Source organism: Hippocampus zosterae, chromosome 6 (genome assembly GCF_025434085.1).
Source record: "Hippocampus zosterae strain Florida chromosome 6, ASM2543408v3, whole genome shotgun sequence".
In the NCBI taxonomy this organism is placed as follows: domain Eukaryota; kingdom Metazoa; phylum Chordata; class Actinopteri; order Syngnathiformes; family Syngnathidae; genus Hippocampus; species Hippocampus zosterae.
The window spans coordinates 10,961,883-10,975,836 of record NC_067456.1 but is presented as its reverse complement, the minus strand read 5'-3'; the positions used below and the strand labels follow the sequence as shown (position 1 = coordinate 10,975,836).

The 13,954-nt window shown below is 41.4% G+C and overlaps 1 protein-coding gene across 4 annotated transcripts in view; it reads left to right on the top strand.

Moving 5' to 3' along the window:
• frmd3 (FERM domain containing 3) overlaps positions 1-13,954 on the top strand; it is a 50,726-nt gene that overhangs the window by 10,369 nt on the left and 26,403 nt on the right. For 2 of the 4 annotated variants that reach the window (XM_052068629.1, XM_052068628.1), the window contains exons 2-3: positions 490-735; positions 13,603-13,707. In XM_052068629.1, coding sequence (XP_051924589.1) covers positions 625-735; positions 13,603-13,707 — 216 coding nt within the window. In that variant the 5' untranslated portion in view covers positions 490-624. Of the gene's footprint in view, positions 1-332; positions 736-13,602; positions 13,708-13,954 lie in introns of those variants that run through there. The other 2 variants (XM_052068627.1, XM_052068630.1) reach the window with 2 other exon arrangements.

Genomic DNA, 13,954 nt, shown 5'->3' with positions numbered 1-13,954 from the left:
TCTTTGTGTATTGGTATGATCATTACTTGAATAAAAACAATTCTCATAAAAATATTGCATTACTTGTCTAACGTTTCTTTTTTTTGTCCAAGAATAATTTAATACAGGTACCCAATTTTTCTAATAAAATAGGACGATAGTCTCCTAAAATACACGTTTTTTTAGGTGTTCAATTTATTTTTCTTTTAACGTGATTGATCCTCTCCGTTGTTGTCACATTCTGATTAAGCGGGCATTTGGTCGTTTTTTTCCTGACCACGTCAATATGACATTACACATCCCTAATGACATCTTGTGTGCAAGTGCCCTTTAAGTTGAATCTACAGAGAGAGTGCGGGAGAGAAAGCGAGAGGGAGAGAGAGAGAGAGAGAGAGAGAGAGAGAGAGAGAGAGAGAGAGAGAGAGAGAGAGAGAGAGAGAGAGAGAGAGAGAGAGAGAGAGAGAGAGAGAGAGAGAGAGAGAGGCTGACTCCATGCTGTCTGTGCTACAGCTGTGGGCAGCAGACATGCTCCATCTGTCCGTCCTGCTCATCCTCCTCTTCCTGCATCCGCCCATTCATCCATCCCAGCAGCTTCAGATGCACTGACATGCCGCGTGGTGCTTCGCTTCAGAGCCTCACACGAGGATGAAAATGCTCCGCTTCCGCAGCCCCAGCATCCGCTCCCTGGAGAACCACCAGGAGATCCCGTGCACCATCCGCCTGCTGGACGACTCGGAGATCTCCTGCAACATCCAGGTAGAGAGTCATCATCACAATGGGTAGCGCAGATAGAGTGATACGGTAGCGGAAGCTTTTGCACACACGCTCAATGCGGACCGGTGTAGTTTTACATAACGTGTTGTTTGTCTATGTTGCAGCACAATGCACGTGCAGCCTCAAAAATGTATAATTACATCAAATGAACATCATACGGCACAATAATTATTCATGTCTATGTGGCCAATGCGCTCATGCTCTCCATGAGCGGAGAGAGAACTTATTTAGGAAGTTTGCCTCTAAGCACAGAAATGAAGCTCTATTGGGTGTGGTGGACAAGGTGTTGACGGGAATCAGGCTTGTTAATATTTTATTATAATAATAATATGGGGCGGCCCGGTAGTCCAGTGGTTAGCACGTCGGCTTCACAGTGCAGAGGTACCGGGTTCGATTCCAGCTCCGGCCTCCCTGTGTGGAGTTTGCATGTTCTCCCCGGGCCTGCGTGGGTTTTCTCCGGGTGCTCCGGTTTCCTCCCACATTCCAAAAATATGCATGGCAGGCTGATTGAACACTCTAAATTGTCCCTAGGTGTGAGTGTGAGCGTGGATGGTTGTTCGTCTATGTGTGCCCTGCGATTGGCTGGCAACCGATTCAGGGTGTCCCCCGCCTACTGCCCGGAGACGGCTGGGATGGGCTCCAGCACCCCCCGCGACCCTAGTGAGGATCAAGCGGTACGGAAGATGAATGAATGAATGAATGAATAATAATATGGGCTACCATTAGTCAAAGTGCATGACCTACAGTCCCAACAGCTGCACGGGCACGTGGAATAAATGATGATGCTTTATATTTGGATCACATTCGATAAAATGCACAATTGTTAGTAATATTTCATTCTCCTTTGCCGGTATAATTGGCGCCGAATGAAGCATTTGAACTCTTTTTTTTTAAAGTTCAAATGCTTTTAAAAAGCATGATAAAAATGATAAATTGATGTGTGTTTTTCATAGGACAGCGATGACTTGTTTGACTACTTAAGACAAAGCAAACATTTGTCTCTATTTTTGAAAAAACCCTCGAGGTCCCTCAGTCAGTGCGAATCCTGGTGGGCACTCTCTCTCTCTCTCTCTCTCTCTCTCTCTCTCTCTCTCTCTCTCTATATATATATATATATATATATATATATATATATATATATATATATATATATATATATATATATATATATATATATATATATATCCATCCATTTTCGGAGCCGCTTAATCCTCACTAGGGTCGCGGGGGGTGCTGGAGCCTATCCCAGCCGTCTTCGGGCAGTAGGCGGGGGACACCCTGGATCAGTTGCCAGCCAATCGCAGGGCACACAGAGACGAACAACCATTCGCACTCACACCCACACCTAGGGACAATTTAGAGTGTTCAATCAGCCTGCCACGCATGTTTTTGGAATGTGGGAGGAAACCGGAGCACCCGGAGAAAACCCACGCAGGCCCGGGGAGAACATGCAAACTCCACACAGGGAGGCCGGAGCTGGAATCGAACCCGGTACCTCTGCACTGTGAAGCCGACGTGCTAACCACTGGACTACCGGGCCGCCCCTATATATATATATATATATATATATACACTGTATATATATTACTTGTGTACCAATACAATACCTCAGGAAGTGTTTAAAATTGTTAAAAAAAAAAAAAAAAAAAAGCATGATGTCTCCTTACTCAGCTGACTTTACGTAACTTCTTGTGTGTATTTTTCTTCTGTCTTTTAACACTCTTTTGCTCCAGCCAACAAATAAGCCAAAGAAAAAGTTTTTTTCACATGACTTTAGAGACATTTGACACAATGAAAATGGACTTGTATAGTTCCAGCTGACTGCTTTTAGTTTTCTTTTCTTTTCTTTTCTTTTCTTTTCTTTTCCAGAGTGTACTGTTTAATGGCTTTGTGTTGCCAGTGTGCTGTGTGCTTGTTCTTTGCTCCGCTGTGCATATTTCATGACCTCCTGTGCCTCCTGCTCTAAGTCGCTCACAACAGCAGCAGCACTTCTCTTTCTAGTCACTGCGTTAATTTTTTCCTTTCGTTCCATAATGTGGGTCAGTCAGCACACGCATTGCACATATCGGTCCATTAAAGACCATGTTGAAATGTTGCGTGGTGCTAAAGTGTAATTGAAATGTCTGTTTTTGACATCTTTATTGCATCAAACACTGTCAGTGGGTATGCGGTGGGATTTGGTGGTGTCCTACCGGCACTGCATAATACTTAGAACAGTTCCTGAATGGACCACATTGCAGAGCGGCTGCATGCCAGAGTGGAACTGGGGTTGTCGTTAAAGATGCAGTTGTCCATGTGACGTAAGATCATTCATTACTGTGCAGGGAACTCGTTTACAACATGCAGCAAGCCTGGTGCTTCTTTTTTGGTGAACAGTTTTAATGTATAGTGTCTCGAATTAGAAATAATTATAGCTACTTAGCATTTTTTTTTCGTGATGACAGAATTCAGGCATCTCATGGATTTGTTTTAAAGCAGACATACATTAAAACAGTGACCACCCAACTGTTTGTGGTATGCTCCTCATGAATTCACCTATTCACATTTTTATATACACATCTGTGGAACCTACCTGGAGATAGTCACTGAGAAACTCATATTCTGGTATTTTATGCTCATTCTGCAACACCTTAAAAAGTAGGAATAACGGCAACAAAATCCTGCCGAATGGGAAATTAGTAATTGGTGTGACATCCATACATAGTAACTTTTTGTGTTATTTTATGAGTGACTCGAAACTGGTGCAGATTGGTGAACGTAATGTGTTAGATTAGTTGTTACTCAACAATGTATTTTCAGAAAAAAGGGCAGATGACAAAAGAATGACGTGGTTGTTTAATTTCACAGTGCACAGGTGAAGGGTTCGATTCCGGCTCTGGCCTTTCCGTGTGGAGTTTGCATGTTCTCCATGTGGGTACTCCGGGTTCCTCCCATATTCCAAAAACGGTTAATGGAACGCTCTAAATTGTCCCCAGGTGTGAGTGTGAGCACAAAAGCGCGTTTGTCTCTGTGTGCCCTGTGATTGGCTGGCAACCAATTCAGGGTGTCCCCCGCCTACTGCCCGAAGACAGCTGGGATAGGCTCCAGCACACCCGCAACCCTCTTGAGGATAAGCGCATTAGAAAATGAATGGATGGGTGGGCAAGCACTCCAGAGATGCAACTATTTGTATCAAGGCTACTAAAAAGTCAACTGTCTATATTATGTACTCCTGAGGTTTAAAGTGGGATGTTTCCTACCTTCAAGCAGGATGCAATGCAGCAGTAGGATACCATATGTATTGTCTAAACTCGTGTATGTCCGTGTGTGGGTGTGCGTGTGTGTCTGTGTATGCTGTGCTGCAGCATGTAACATACTGTAGAGTAGGGAAAAAGAGTAGGTACTACCGGAGACATAAGTGGAGATCAAGACGCAGTTGACCTCACTCCCTTCTTCTTCATCCCGTCTTTATTCCATCCCGCTCTTCCCTTGACCTTGACCATATCTTTCTTCTCTCTCGGTCTGGGTCCCCTGGCGTGTCTGTGACACATCATGTATAATTAAGAGAGATCAGTGTTCCTCATGCAGCTGACACCCGTCAGCTGTCGGTGATGCTTTTGCATGATGAGCGTGTCTCCGTAAGGCTGAGACAAAGACATTAGAAATGCATGGTTCTTGGTGTCCTCAGTGTGAAAAACACAACTAGTTTGGGGGGCTTAATTAGTTTTAGTTGGAACAAGTTTAAAATATGAATTATTGACATTTATGGCAACAAGTGCTTGTTAACAAGCTAATTGCTTGCTTCAAAACAATTAGTTTTGACTTCTATCATTAAGTTGGAGGACAATAGAAGGGACAATTAGATTACGATGCGATTGTTTTTCATACTTGATTTGACTTTTTTGAGACTTCCTTGTGTGTGTGTGTGTGTGTGTGTGTGTGTGTGTGTGTGTGTGTGTGTGCGTGCGTGTCAGGCTATTGCAAAGATATGCAGCTGCGACGCAGTTCTCGGAATCGTTTTGAGAAAGTTAAAAATAGCTGGATTGGTTCTATTCCCGTCCCACTCGTCCGCTTTGATGCTCATCAAATGAATCTATTTTCTGACTTTCACTTTTGCAGGGTGATTGTAATTTAATGGCATAAGAAACGGGTTATAAAATCGAAGATTGGGAAGGCAATGTGGGTGTGATAAATTCAGTGACCTAAAAAAAATGGAATTATTGTAGAATTTTGACCATTTTTCTTTGTATGCAAATAAGTGCTCTCAATCAAAAAATTTTGAAGTTGGAATTTGGGAGTTATGTTTTCAGGCGTTGGAATGGAACAAGAATGTGCATTTTCCTCAAACAAACACTTCCATAGAGCGAATTGGTTCCGCATTTACAACGCACATTAAAACATGAATGAAAAACGGGATTAAACTATTAAAGTAGACAGACTGGAATCTTAAAAAGGCCTTTTAGGACTCCAAAACTGATTATTGATCCAAATGAGAAGCACGTGATTGGCACAAAAATTTGTCATGCACCATATTGATATTCAGGGTTTTTCCTCAAGGACACCTCCGCTGTTGAAGGTAATCACCGTTGTCACTGCATTTACTGTTCACTACATTAGGTGTGCATATGAGAGCCACTAGAAGAGCTGCATCAAACATTTTGCTTTCACGAAGGTGCTCAAGAAAGGTAATAATGTGACAATGTGTCATTTATGTGCTTGGGTTTTTTTGTTTTTTGTTTTGTAGAACTGTTCTGCATCATACTGACAACTTTCTCCAATATTATGGTCTTAGTGCAATCTCGAGGGTTCTGCAATACCCTTTAAGACAAATGTCGATTTTCTCAAGCTTTGTCAAAGGATCGTCTGATATTACCTCAGAAGCCAGAGTAGTGTCGAGTTGAATTTGTCCCGCGTTTATACAAAAATATGTGTGTGTGTGTGTGTGTATGTATATATATGGATGGATGCTGACCATTATACAGAACATTCATCTGAAAAAAAGGCTTCTGACATTACCTAGGAAAGCGGAAAATTTCCAGGTTAACATTGTCCTTCCCATGTTAATGTTCATTTTAAATGCAAATGACACACAAAAAAGCAGGAAAATGTCAACTTTTACATGCAGTACAAAAGGAGCTTCAAAATGTGTGTGTGTGTGTGTGTGTGTGTGTGTGTGTGCGCGCGTGCATGTGTGTGTGTGTGTGTGTGATGGCCAGCAATGCAAGAGGAACGGATGGCTCTCCATTAGAAGAGAAGCTAGTCCTGCCCCATAAACGGATAATTGATGGCTAACTCTAAGCTTATTAGTCGGTGTGCCCAGCCATGAACTCACTCCTCAGTGTGCATGCATTTGAAGTCACTGCATGTGTGTGTGTGTATGCCTCGATTATTGCAAGTGATGTTGAGGTAATTTACCACTCCCACACAGGCACAAGGTTACAGCACAGCCAATGTTTCATGTAAACCCAATGAGAAAAGAGCCTGTACAACTCGACATATCCAATCTAAAATTCACATTTTTTTGGGCTGGGTCTCATTTCTTGAACTTGCCAAAACCGTAATCCAATAAGATAACTAATGACGCCACCCACCGCACCTTTTCCATTGACCAATCCCAGCATTGGCCCTCGCGCCAAATTTAAACAAGTGGTTCTCAAATGTTCTTCTGGAGACACAACCCATTTAAAAAATGTAACATAATGCATGTGTATTTTCAGAGGCTTCAAATTTTGTATTTTGTTTCACTTCTTGAAATACTGTTTAAAATGAGTTTGACCTACTGCCTGGCCAACACGCGGCTCTTGTCATGCTTTTGTCAACCCTTTCATCGTGTGAGGGGCAATCACCAACAGCAACCCTAAAGGCATTTTGTAAACACACTCATTCCCCTCCCTTGTTGTTTGCTTGTGCCTCTCGTTCCCACTGATGCATTCAAAAAGGTGTGATTTTATTTAATGATTTATTTTGCCGTTTCCAGCGGCCTTGTGTAACTCATGTTTTATGGCTTTTGTCATTGGCACAACAGTAAGCTGTGTTGACCTCATTTTGCATGGATTTTCTAATAATCACTTAGCCCCTTGATGCCATGAACTCGAATTACTCAGGCACAAATTCCCACAGTCTCTCTGACAAAATCTGTCCCAGAAGAATGGAAGCCGTGAGCATTGATGGAGGGACCATCTCCATATTTTGGAGGGTAATCGTAGGTCATTTCCAAGGCTGGTCTCCATAATGGGGATACTAGGATACATCCCATAATAACAGCCTGGCTCCTGAAGTTTTCAGAGTGTCGCCTCAGAGGATAATTTGCATCCTTGCATCCTTGACTGGACTCTAATCTTTTCAAATGCTCCAAACAACAGCGAGTGACCCACTTAGACTTGACAAACTGAAGTTGGTGCTGTCAAATGCTCTTCAGGAAAAAAAACAACAATTTGAGACCTTTAACTAACAGAAAAGTGACTGCATATGATGTGAGGGGTGGTTTAAAGCACTGGTCCCCAACCGCCGGTCCATGGACTGGTATCAGTCCGCAGGGCATTTGGCACCGGGCCGCACAGAAATAACTTGCCTTAATTCCGTTTTATTTATTTCGGAATACAAAAAATGTTTTATTTTGAAAAATTACCAGATTCTCCGTTACATCCGTCTGTGTCATGCTTGACTAACGTCAAGCCACGCTTCTCCGTCACGTGACCAATTACGCTAAAAAAAACGCTTGAGCTCGCAAAATGAGGGGAAAAACTGCGGGGGATCGCAAATGACAGCGGCCTTAAAAGTACGTTCGAGACAACTGGATTAAAATTATGGCTGAATACTCTGAGATGGTCACAATAGAACTATTGATATTTCCTACCTGTGTGAGGTGGTGGTTTTCTGCAGCAACGGCGACTAAAACAAAATTACGAAATCGACTGGACTTAAACCACACACTTGAGGTGTCATTGTCTCCTATTAACCCGAGATGGGACCGTCTGGTTGCAGAAAATCAAGCTCGGGGCTGTGATGAGTCGTCATTTTCATGCACTTGAATTTGCGTTGAATCGTATTTTGTAAGCATTAAAGATTACCATAGCGATCAGAGTGTTGCGGCCAGATTAGACGCTCCTTGTGTTTATCATGATATTTCGAAAACACCACAGTTTTCATGCAGCTCATACCATATTATTTTGTTGTATTAATCCGCCACACCTTAAATGCCGGTTTCTGAAAATATTTTCTGACATAAACCGGCATGTTGGGCAAAAAAGGTTGGATGGCTCAAATGAGCTTCGCTGGTGTCACTTTGCACCAGATCAATTCGCTATACAGCTAAATTAGCTTCCGACAATTTTCTCACGACTTCATGCCGTGAAAACGTTATAAATTAGAACACGAGTGTCTGCTGTTACTCGGCACACAAAGGCATATAACCGACAATTGGGCAAAGATCAAAGCCATTGCACTGCGAAGAGCAGACACATTTTAGCCATAAACACAAACAAAATGATTTAACGTTTTTGGAACATTTTCTTCAAATTCGCAGGCCCATTACCTCCCTGGTTTTCCATATGCCAAAAGGCGTGCTCAAAAAGGGCAGACTCCTTTCAAAATTCACTTTCTTGGCACCCACGGTTAGAAAAGTGCTCACTCAAAGTCAAATTGAAACAGATGAGAAGTTCCAGGTAGCTGTTTGAACTAGTTTTATCAACGTCAGTTGTAGGATTTTGTTTTTTCAATTTAAGTTTGACTTCCTTTGTTAATTTTTGTCAATTATAATCGCCTCGAGCCTACTTGACGTTCCCCCAATAGAGCGTTTAAAGCACCCCGATTGACATGAGCCCGCCGCAGAACACAAACAGGCTTTTGAATGATTTTCCGCGTTAATTAGAGAAATTGAGTAAAGGTAGTAAAGTAAAGGCTCATACGCTGACTTTAATAGCTAAAAGAATTGTTCCCCACGTATCCTTAATCTCTGTTTATATCATTGTTGTTAAAGTCCCATCAACTTCACCACGCCTTCCCTTGGCTGCACCCCCCCCCCCGCCCCCCCTCTCTTTCCCCCCGCCCCCCCCTTTATCTATAATTCATGAAGTTTCAGCTGTACATTGAGCCAATTAGCTGGGCCGTGCCATAAGAAACAGCTAAAGTGGATAAGGACCAGCCATAATCGAGCTGACATGCGTATTAATTAAACAACATCAGCCACTTAGTGGGCCACATGACCGAGGGTCCTCGTGCCTGGGAAAAAGAAAAGTGTTGGTAAGACTGTCTAATCAATAGAAAGTGTTGCCTCCTATATGCAATAATTTACACAACTAGAGCATAATTGATGAGAATTCTGCTCAGTGTCTTTTTTAAAAACTTTTTTGTGACACCGTAGAAGGGCACAGTGATCGCAAAACAGCAAAAGTGTTTTAAAATGTACTTTATCGCCATAAAGGATAACAATTCATTCTTCTTCAACTGCTGTCAAACACTGAAATTGCCAAAATTCAAATTTCGTTGTGCACACAATGCCCTCTTGAAAACTTGGTATATTGTCAGGATGATGATTTTTATTCATTTACTTTTTTAACCAGCCCGCAGAAACTCTGCGGCAAAAACGTAACATTAGGTGATGAAAAGCGACGGCTCACTATTGCAGCTTCAAAACGCAAACAGACAGACGATTGAAGGTTGCCTGCAGTCGTTTTTAAAGTGAAGGACTTGCTCAAAGACTATTTAATGAGAATTGACAGCTCACAAAAAAATCCTTCATAATTAATATGCACTCTTTAATCTGTCAGCGGATCTTATTTTCAAACACATGTAAAAAAGTGACTTAAAACATTACCAGTATAGATAACAAAGGTTTTACCAAAACAGATTCAACTATCTTCAGAAAAAAATTAGTAAACACATTTCTTTTTAGCTTTAACTTATAAGTATGGGTAATTTTTTTTTTTTTAACCCCTTGTTGGTTCAAGATCTTCACCCTCCTCGGGTCAAATGCTCACAAGGATGCACTGGGAATAAATAACGCAAGCAATAGCTTGGCCCTTTTTGGACCCAGCACTGGGTTAGTTATTTCCAACAACCCTTTTGGGTTACTTGGAAGTGTTTGAACGCTTGAGGTTTTGCCAAGCAACAGGTGACATCATGATGAATTGTCATATAAATGCTGAAACTATTTCCCCCCCCCCTCAAAAAAACTGCATAAAGTGACTTTGTATTGCAAATTCAATGTGGTCGGTGGTTATGCTCCAGCATCAATACTTGATGTTTTGTGAGTTTTTGCGGATTTAGGACGGACACCGGAATGAATATTTGATGGCATAAGTGCTTTTATTTTATATCGCTTGACGTCTGGACGTGGCTGACTGCACAAAGCTTGTCGAGCACACACACACACGCACACGCACACACACACACACACACAAACACACACACACACACACACGCAATCACACACACAATCACACACACTTGCTGTAGTATGCAGGACTTTGCTCCCGTTAAACTGAAGCCACTCTGCACTGAGGGCTCTATTGAAGTGTGTGTATGTGAACCAGAAAGAAGGACACTTTGTCATCATTAAGTGAGGCTCATGTTGAGACTGACCGGGTTAATTTTTAATATCCAGGCCTTTTGACAATATAAAAAATGGATTTCCTTCTTGTTGGACATGACATAGACTCTCAAACCCTCTCTTTCTCTGTGAGTCAAGCGTCCTCTTTATTTAGCGCCATCCTCCCTCCATGTTTGGCCTCTCACACTGCCTCTGTTGTCTGTCCTCAAGTGTCTGCCCCCGGGACGAGGATGAGTGTGACTCCATGATCCGTCTGCGGCCTCCCTGGCAGCGTTCGGGTGCTTGCATTTCCTCTCTTTTGCGATTTCACGGCTTCCTCACGCTTTTGTCGGGGGAGATTGAGATGAGAAAAAGGAAGGATGGATGGAGACATATGAAAAAAAACAACAACAAATATGGACCGAGACATTTGACTCAAACTTTGCATGCATTTTCATTTTGTTTTGACGTTTGTTTGTGTGGGTGCGTGTCCCGGTGAACCAACGAGTAAATCTCAGCAAATGCCCGGAGGACTCAAATCAATCAGTCCTGCTTAACTGAGCACAAATTCAACCTCCATCAGCAGGTTATTGAGCAGTCAGAGGACATGCGCCCAACACTGATCGCTTTACGACTCGAGAGGGGACACATGATGTGAGAAAATGGCAGAGTCAGGCTTCATCGAAAGACCTGACAGAAAAATCATGCTACAGCGTCATCGCAAAAATGTGCACAACTCCCAATGTCCATGCTAATCACCTAAATCCGCTTTTAGGATTATTTTGACGTAACGAGATTTTCTGTGTTATCCTGCATAGACTTTTAGTTTTGTGTTTTAAACAAGTATCTCCTGTGGCCACTGTAATGTGCATGTGTTGTTTTTTGGGGTGGGGTTTCAAAATAGAAACACTTAAGCTGTTAAACATGTTTTTGTTGACAAAAGTAAAAATTGACATTCGTGTTTTTAATGAAAGCAGCAACATTTCTCTTCAGCATTGCGCAAATTCCCTTGAGGTCACATTTTGATAATCGTTAATCGTTGCATCGAGCAGAATTTTGATATACCACTCAAATTTGTCATTGCTTTTGTCAGTTTCAGGCTATTTCTCAATTCTCATTCTTTCAGACATCAATTCAAAAGCAAAGCCTGAATTCCAATACTTAAGTTTCTTTAAATTCATTCTTGCTTCTGTCAAGTAATTTCAGTGAGTATATCGTTGGTTCGCTAGCTTGCTAAAGTTAGCTACTTCCTGCAAGACTCCCAGGCTCATTCGTGTTCTGGGGCTGCTTTGCCACATCCGGCATGGTTCTCCCAATTCTAAAGCAATGGCTGGTTTTACTTACTTAAAATTCTGTCTTATTACAGTGACAAATGTGTCTTTTATTTATCTTAACATTAGGGCACCAACGATGTTGTCCTCATGTCTAGCTACAGGCACCTTAAATGTTCCAGAAAAGATTCTGGCTCCAATCATAAGATCAGCAACTGTTTTGTTAAGTTAGTTAGTTAGTTAGTTCGTTAGGAATACACAGAGCTTGATGGTGTAACCTGCCTCTCGCCCACAGGATAGTCCACTTTTCTTAATGGCTCAGCCTTGGCAGGTGTTTGCACTCTACATTCTCGTATTGCTCACGTGCATTTTACATGATGAGTAGATATTGACTGAAGAGAAGAGTGTTTATTGATCGCTGCGTGTCTGGATTGCCTTTATGGACCGAACATCCGGCTTGTATTTACTGGCACTCCATTCTCTCAGCAGATTCATCACCACCACAAAGCTGCTAACGCTTTTCTCATTATTATTATGATATTTACAATCATAAAACTGCACGGCAGATTTGAAGCCAACAGGGAAGGGTTGGCTGGGATTACAAAGCAGCCGAGAAAAGGAAGAGGGGTGGATTTTAATGGATTTGTCAGCTTTAATAGCAAGCGTTTGGTTCAGAGCACAAAAGAACTTCCATTTCGGAAGTCAGCGCCAACCAAGGGAAGGTTATGAACTATACGACCTTCACGCTCACACCTGACATAAATCTATTCATGCCCCCACAGTGGACATCTGTCATGTAAAGTGAAAACGCTTTCATCCAATAACCAGTTGTGAAGCAAAGCAGTTCATGCTGCATACAACTTGGTCAGTTTTATTGATTTTTTTTTTCGTGCAATGTTATTTCTGTTTTTATGCTTCTGCTTTATAAATAATTAGAAAAACATAGAATAATATATTTCAATGTTCTAATTTTGTGAGAAAAATGGACTTTGGTCAGAGCAGAGGTGTCAAACATATGGCCCGCAGGCCGGAATTGGCCCACAAGGAGGTTCAATCAGGCCCGCAGAATAATTTAAAAGTGAAAAAAAAATGCATAAAAGACACAGAATTAATATTTTTATAAGGTGCAATTCATTGACTATCCGCTAACGGGGCATTGTTTTGATCAGAGAAGACAACAGCAGCCTCAGTCTGTCACTGAGACAGACCCATGACAGCAGACGCTATCTATAGCACTCTCACATTTACACATTTAACAGCACTCTCCTTAGTTTGTAAGGTGTAGGCAGGGATTACATTTAGATTTTATTTGCACGTGTAAATGGTTTAAAACTTCCTTTCTTTATAAATCTCGTTTAATCTTGAAGTGCATTACTACATTTTTCAATACCAATTACTTGTTAAAGTTTGTACAATCAATGGGATCAGTTGCAATGCATATTTGTGAATGATAAAAGTAAATTGCACATATGTCGAATGAAATGTAAGGTGCTTTCTCAAATGCTTCTTTATACCAAAACAAAGGAAAGACATATTGTTTTGGTTATTTATAGCAAAGTATGGTATCATTTTAACTTGATGATACCATAACTTCTACAAAGGCCGTATATGGCCCACCATGTGAAATGAGTTTGACACCCCTGGGTCAGAGGGGAAAAAATGAGACTTCAGTGGATTGTTACTGGGTAGGAAGAAAGAAAGAAAAAAAAATGAATAGATCGTGTGCAAGAGAATTTCACAAAAAAGATTTTGAGAGCAAAGCAGTATATTTAAAACAAGTTGTGTAAATATGTACGTACACGTTGCATTCCAAGATTATAAATATATTTACTGTGTTCTGGTGGCTTGGTGATGGAATTCTCCATATACCTGTGATATTGCAATACAGTATTGTTAAACAAGACAATTTGACCATGGCACGAAAATGTGAGGTAAAAATATAAAATTTGGCGCGCATGATCCTTGGTATATTTTGACGAAAGCATGTCATTCACACACCATTAAGACACCTCCGAAGTGTTTTAATGCACCATAAATCCTAAACTTCTTTGTACTGTATATTCTTCCTAGAGAGACACCAAAGGCCAGTTCCTGTTCGACCATGTGTGTAATCACTACAACCTCCTCGAGAAGGATTACTTTGGTATTCGCTATGTGGATCCAGAGAAACAGAGGGTAAACATCACACTCGCTGTTGTTAGACTTTTAATAATAAATATTGCATCTGCAGAAGAGAGATGTAACCAATAGTTTAGGCACGTTCAGACACACACACACACACACACATTTGCGCATCTATCTATCCATCTATCTAGACAGCTTGCTAGCTATTAAGCTATCTATACGCAGCCATTTTCTTTATTTGCTCTTGTTTGATTGATTTTTTTTATAAGCATTTTTTAAAACCTACACATAAATGAAG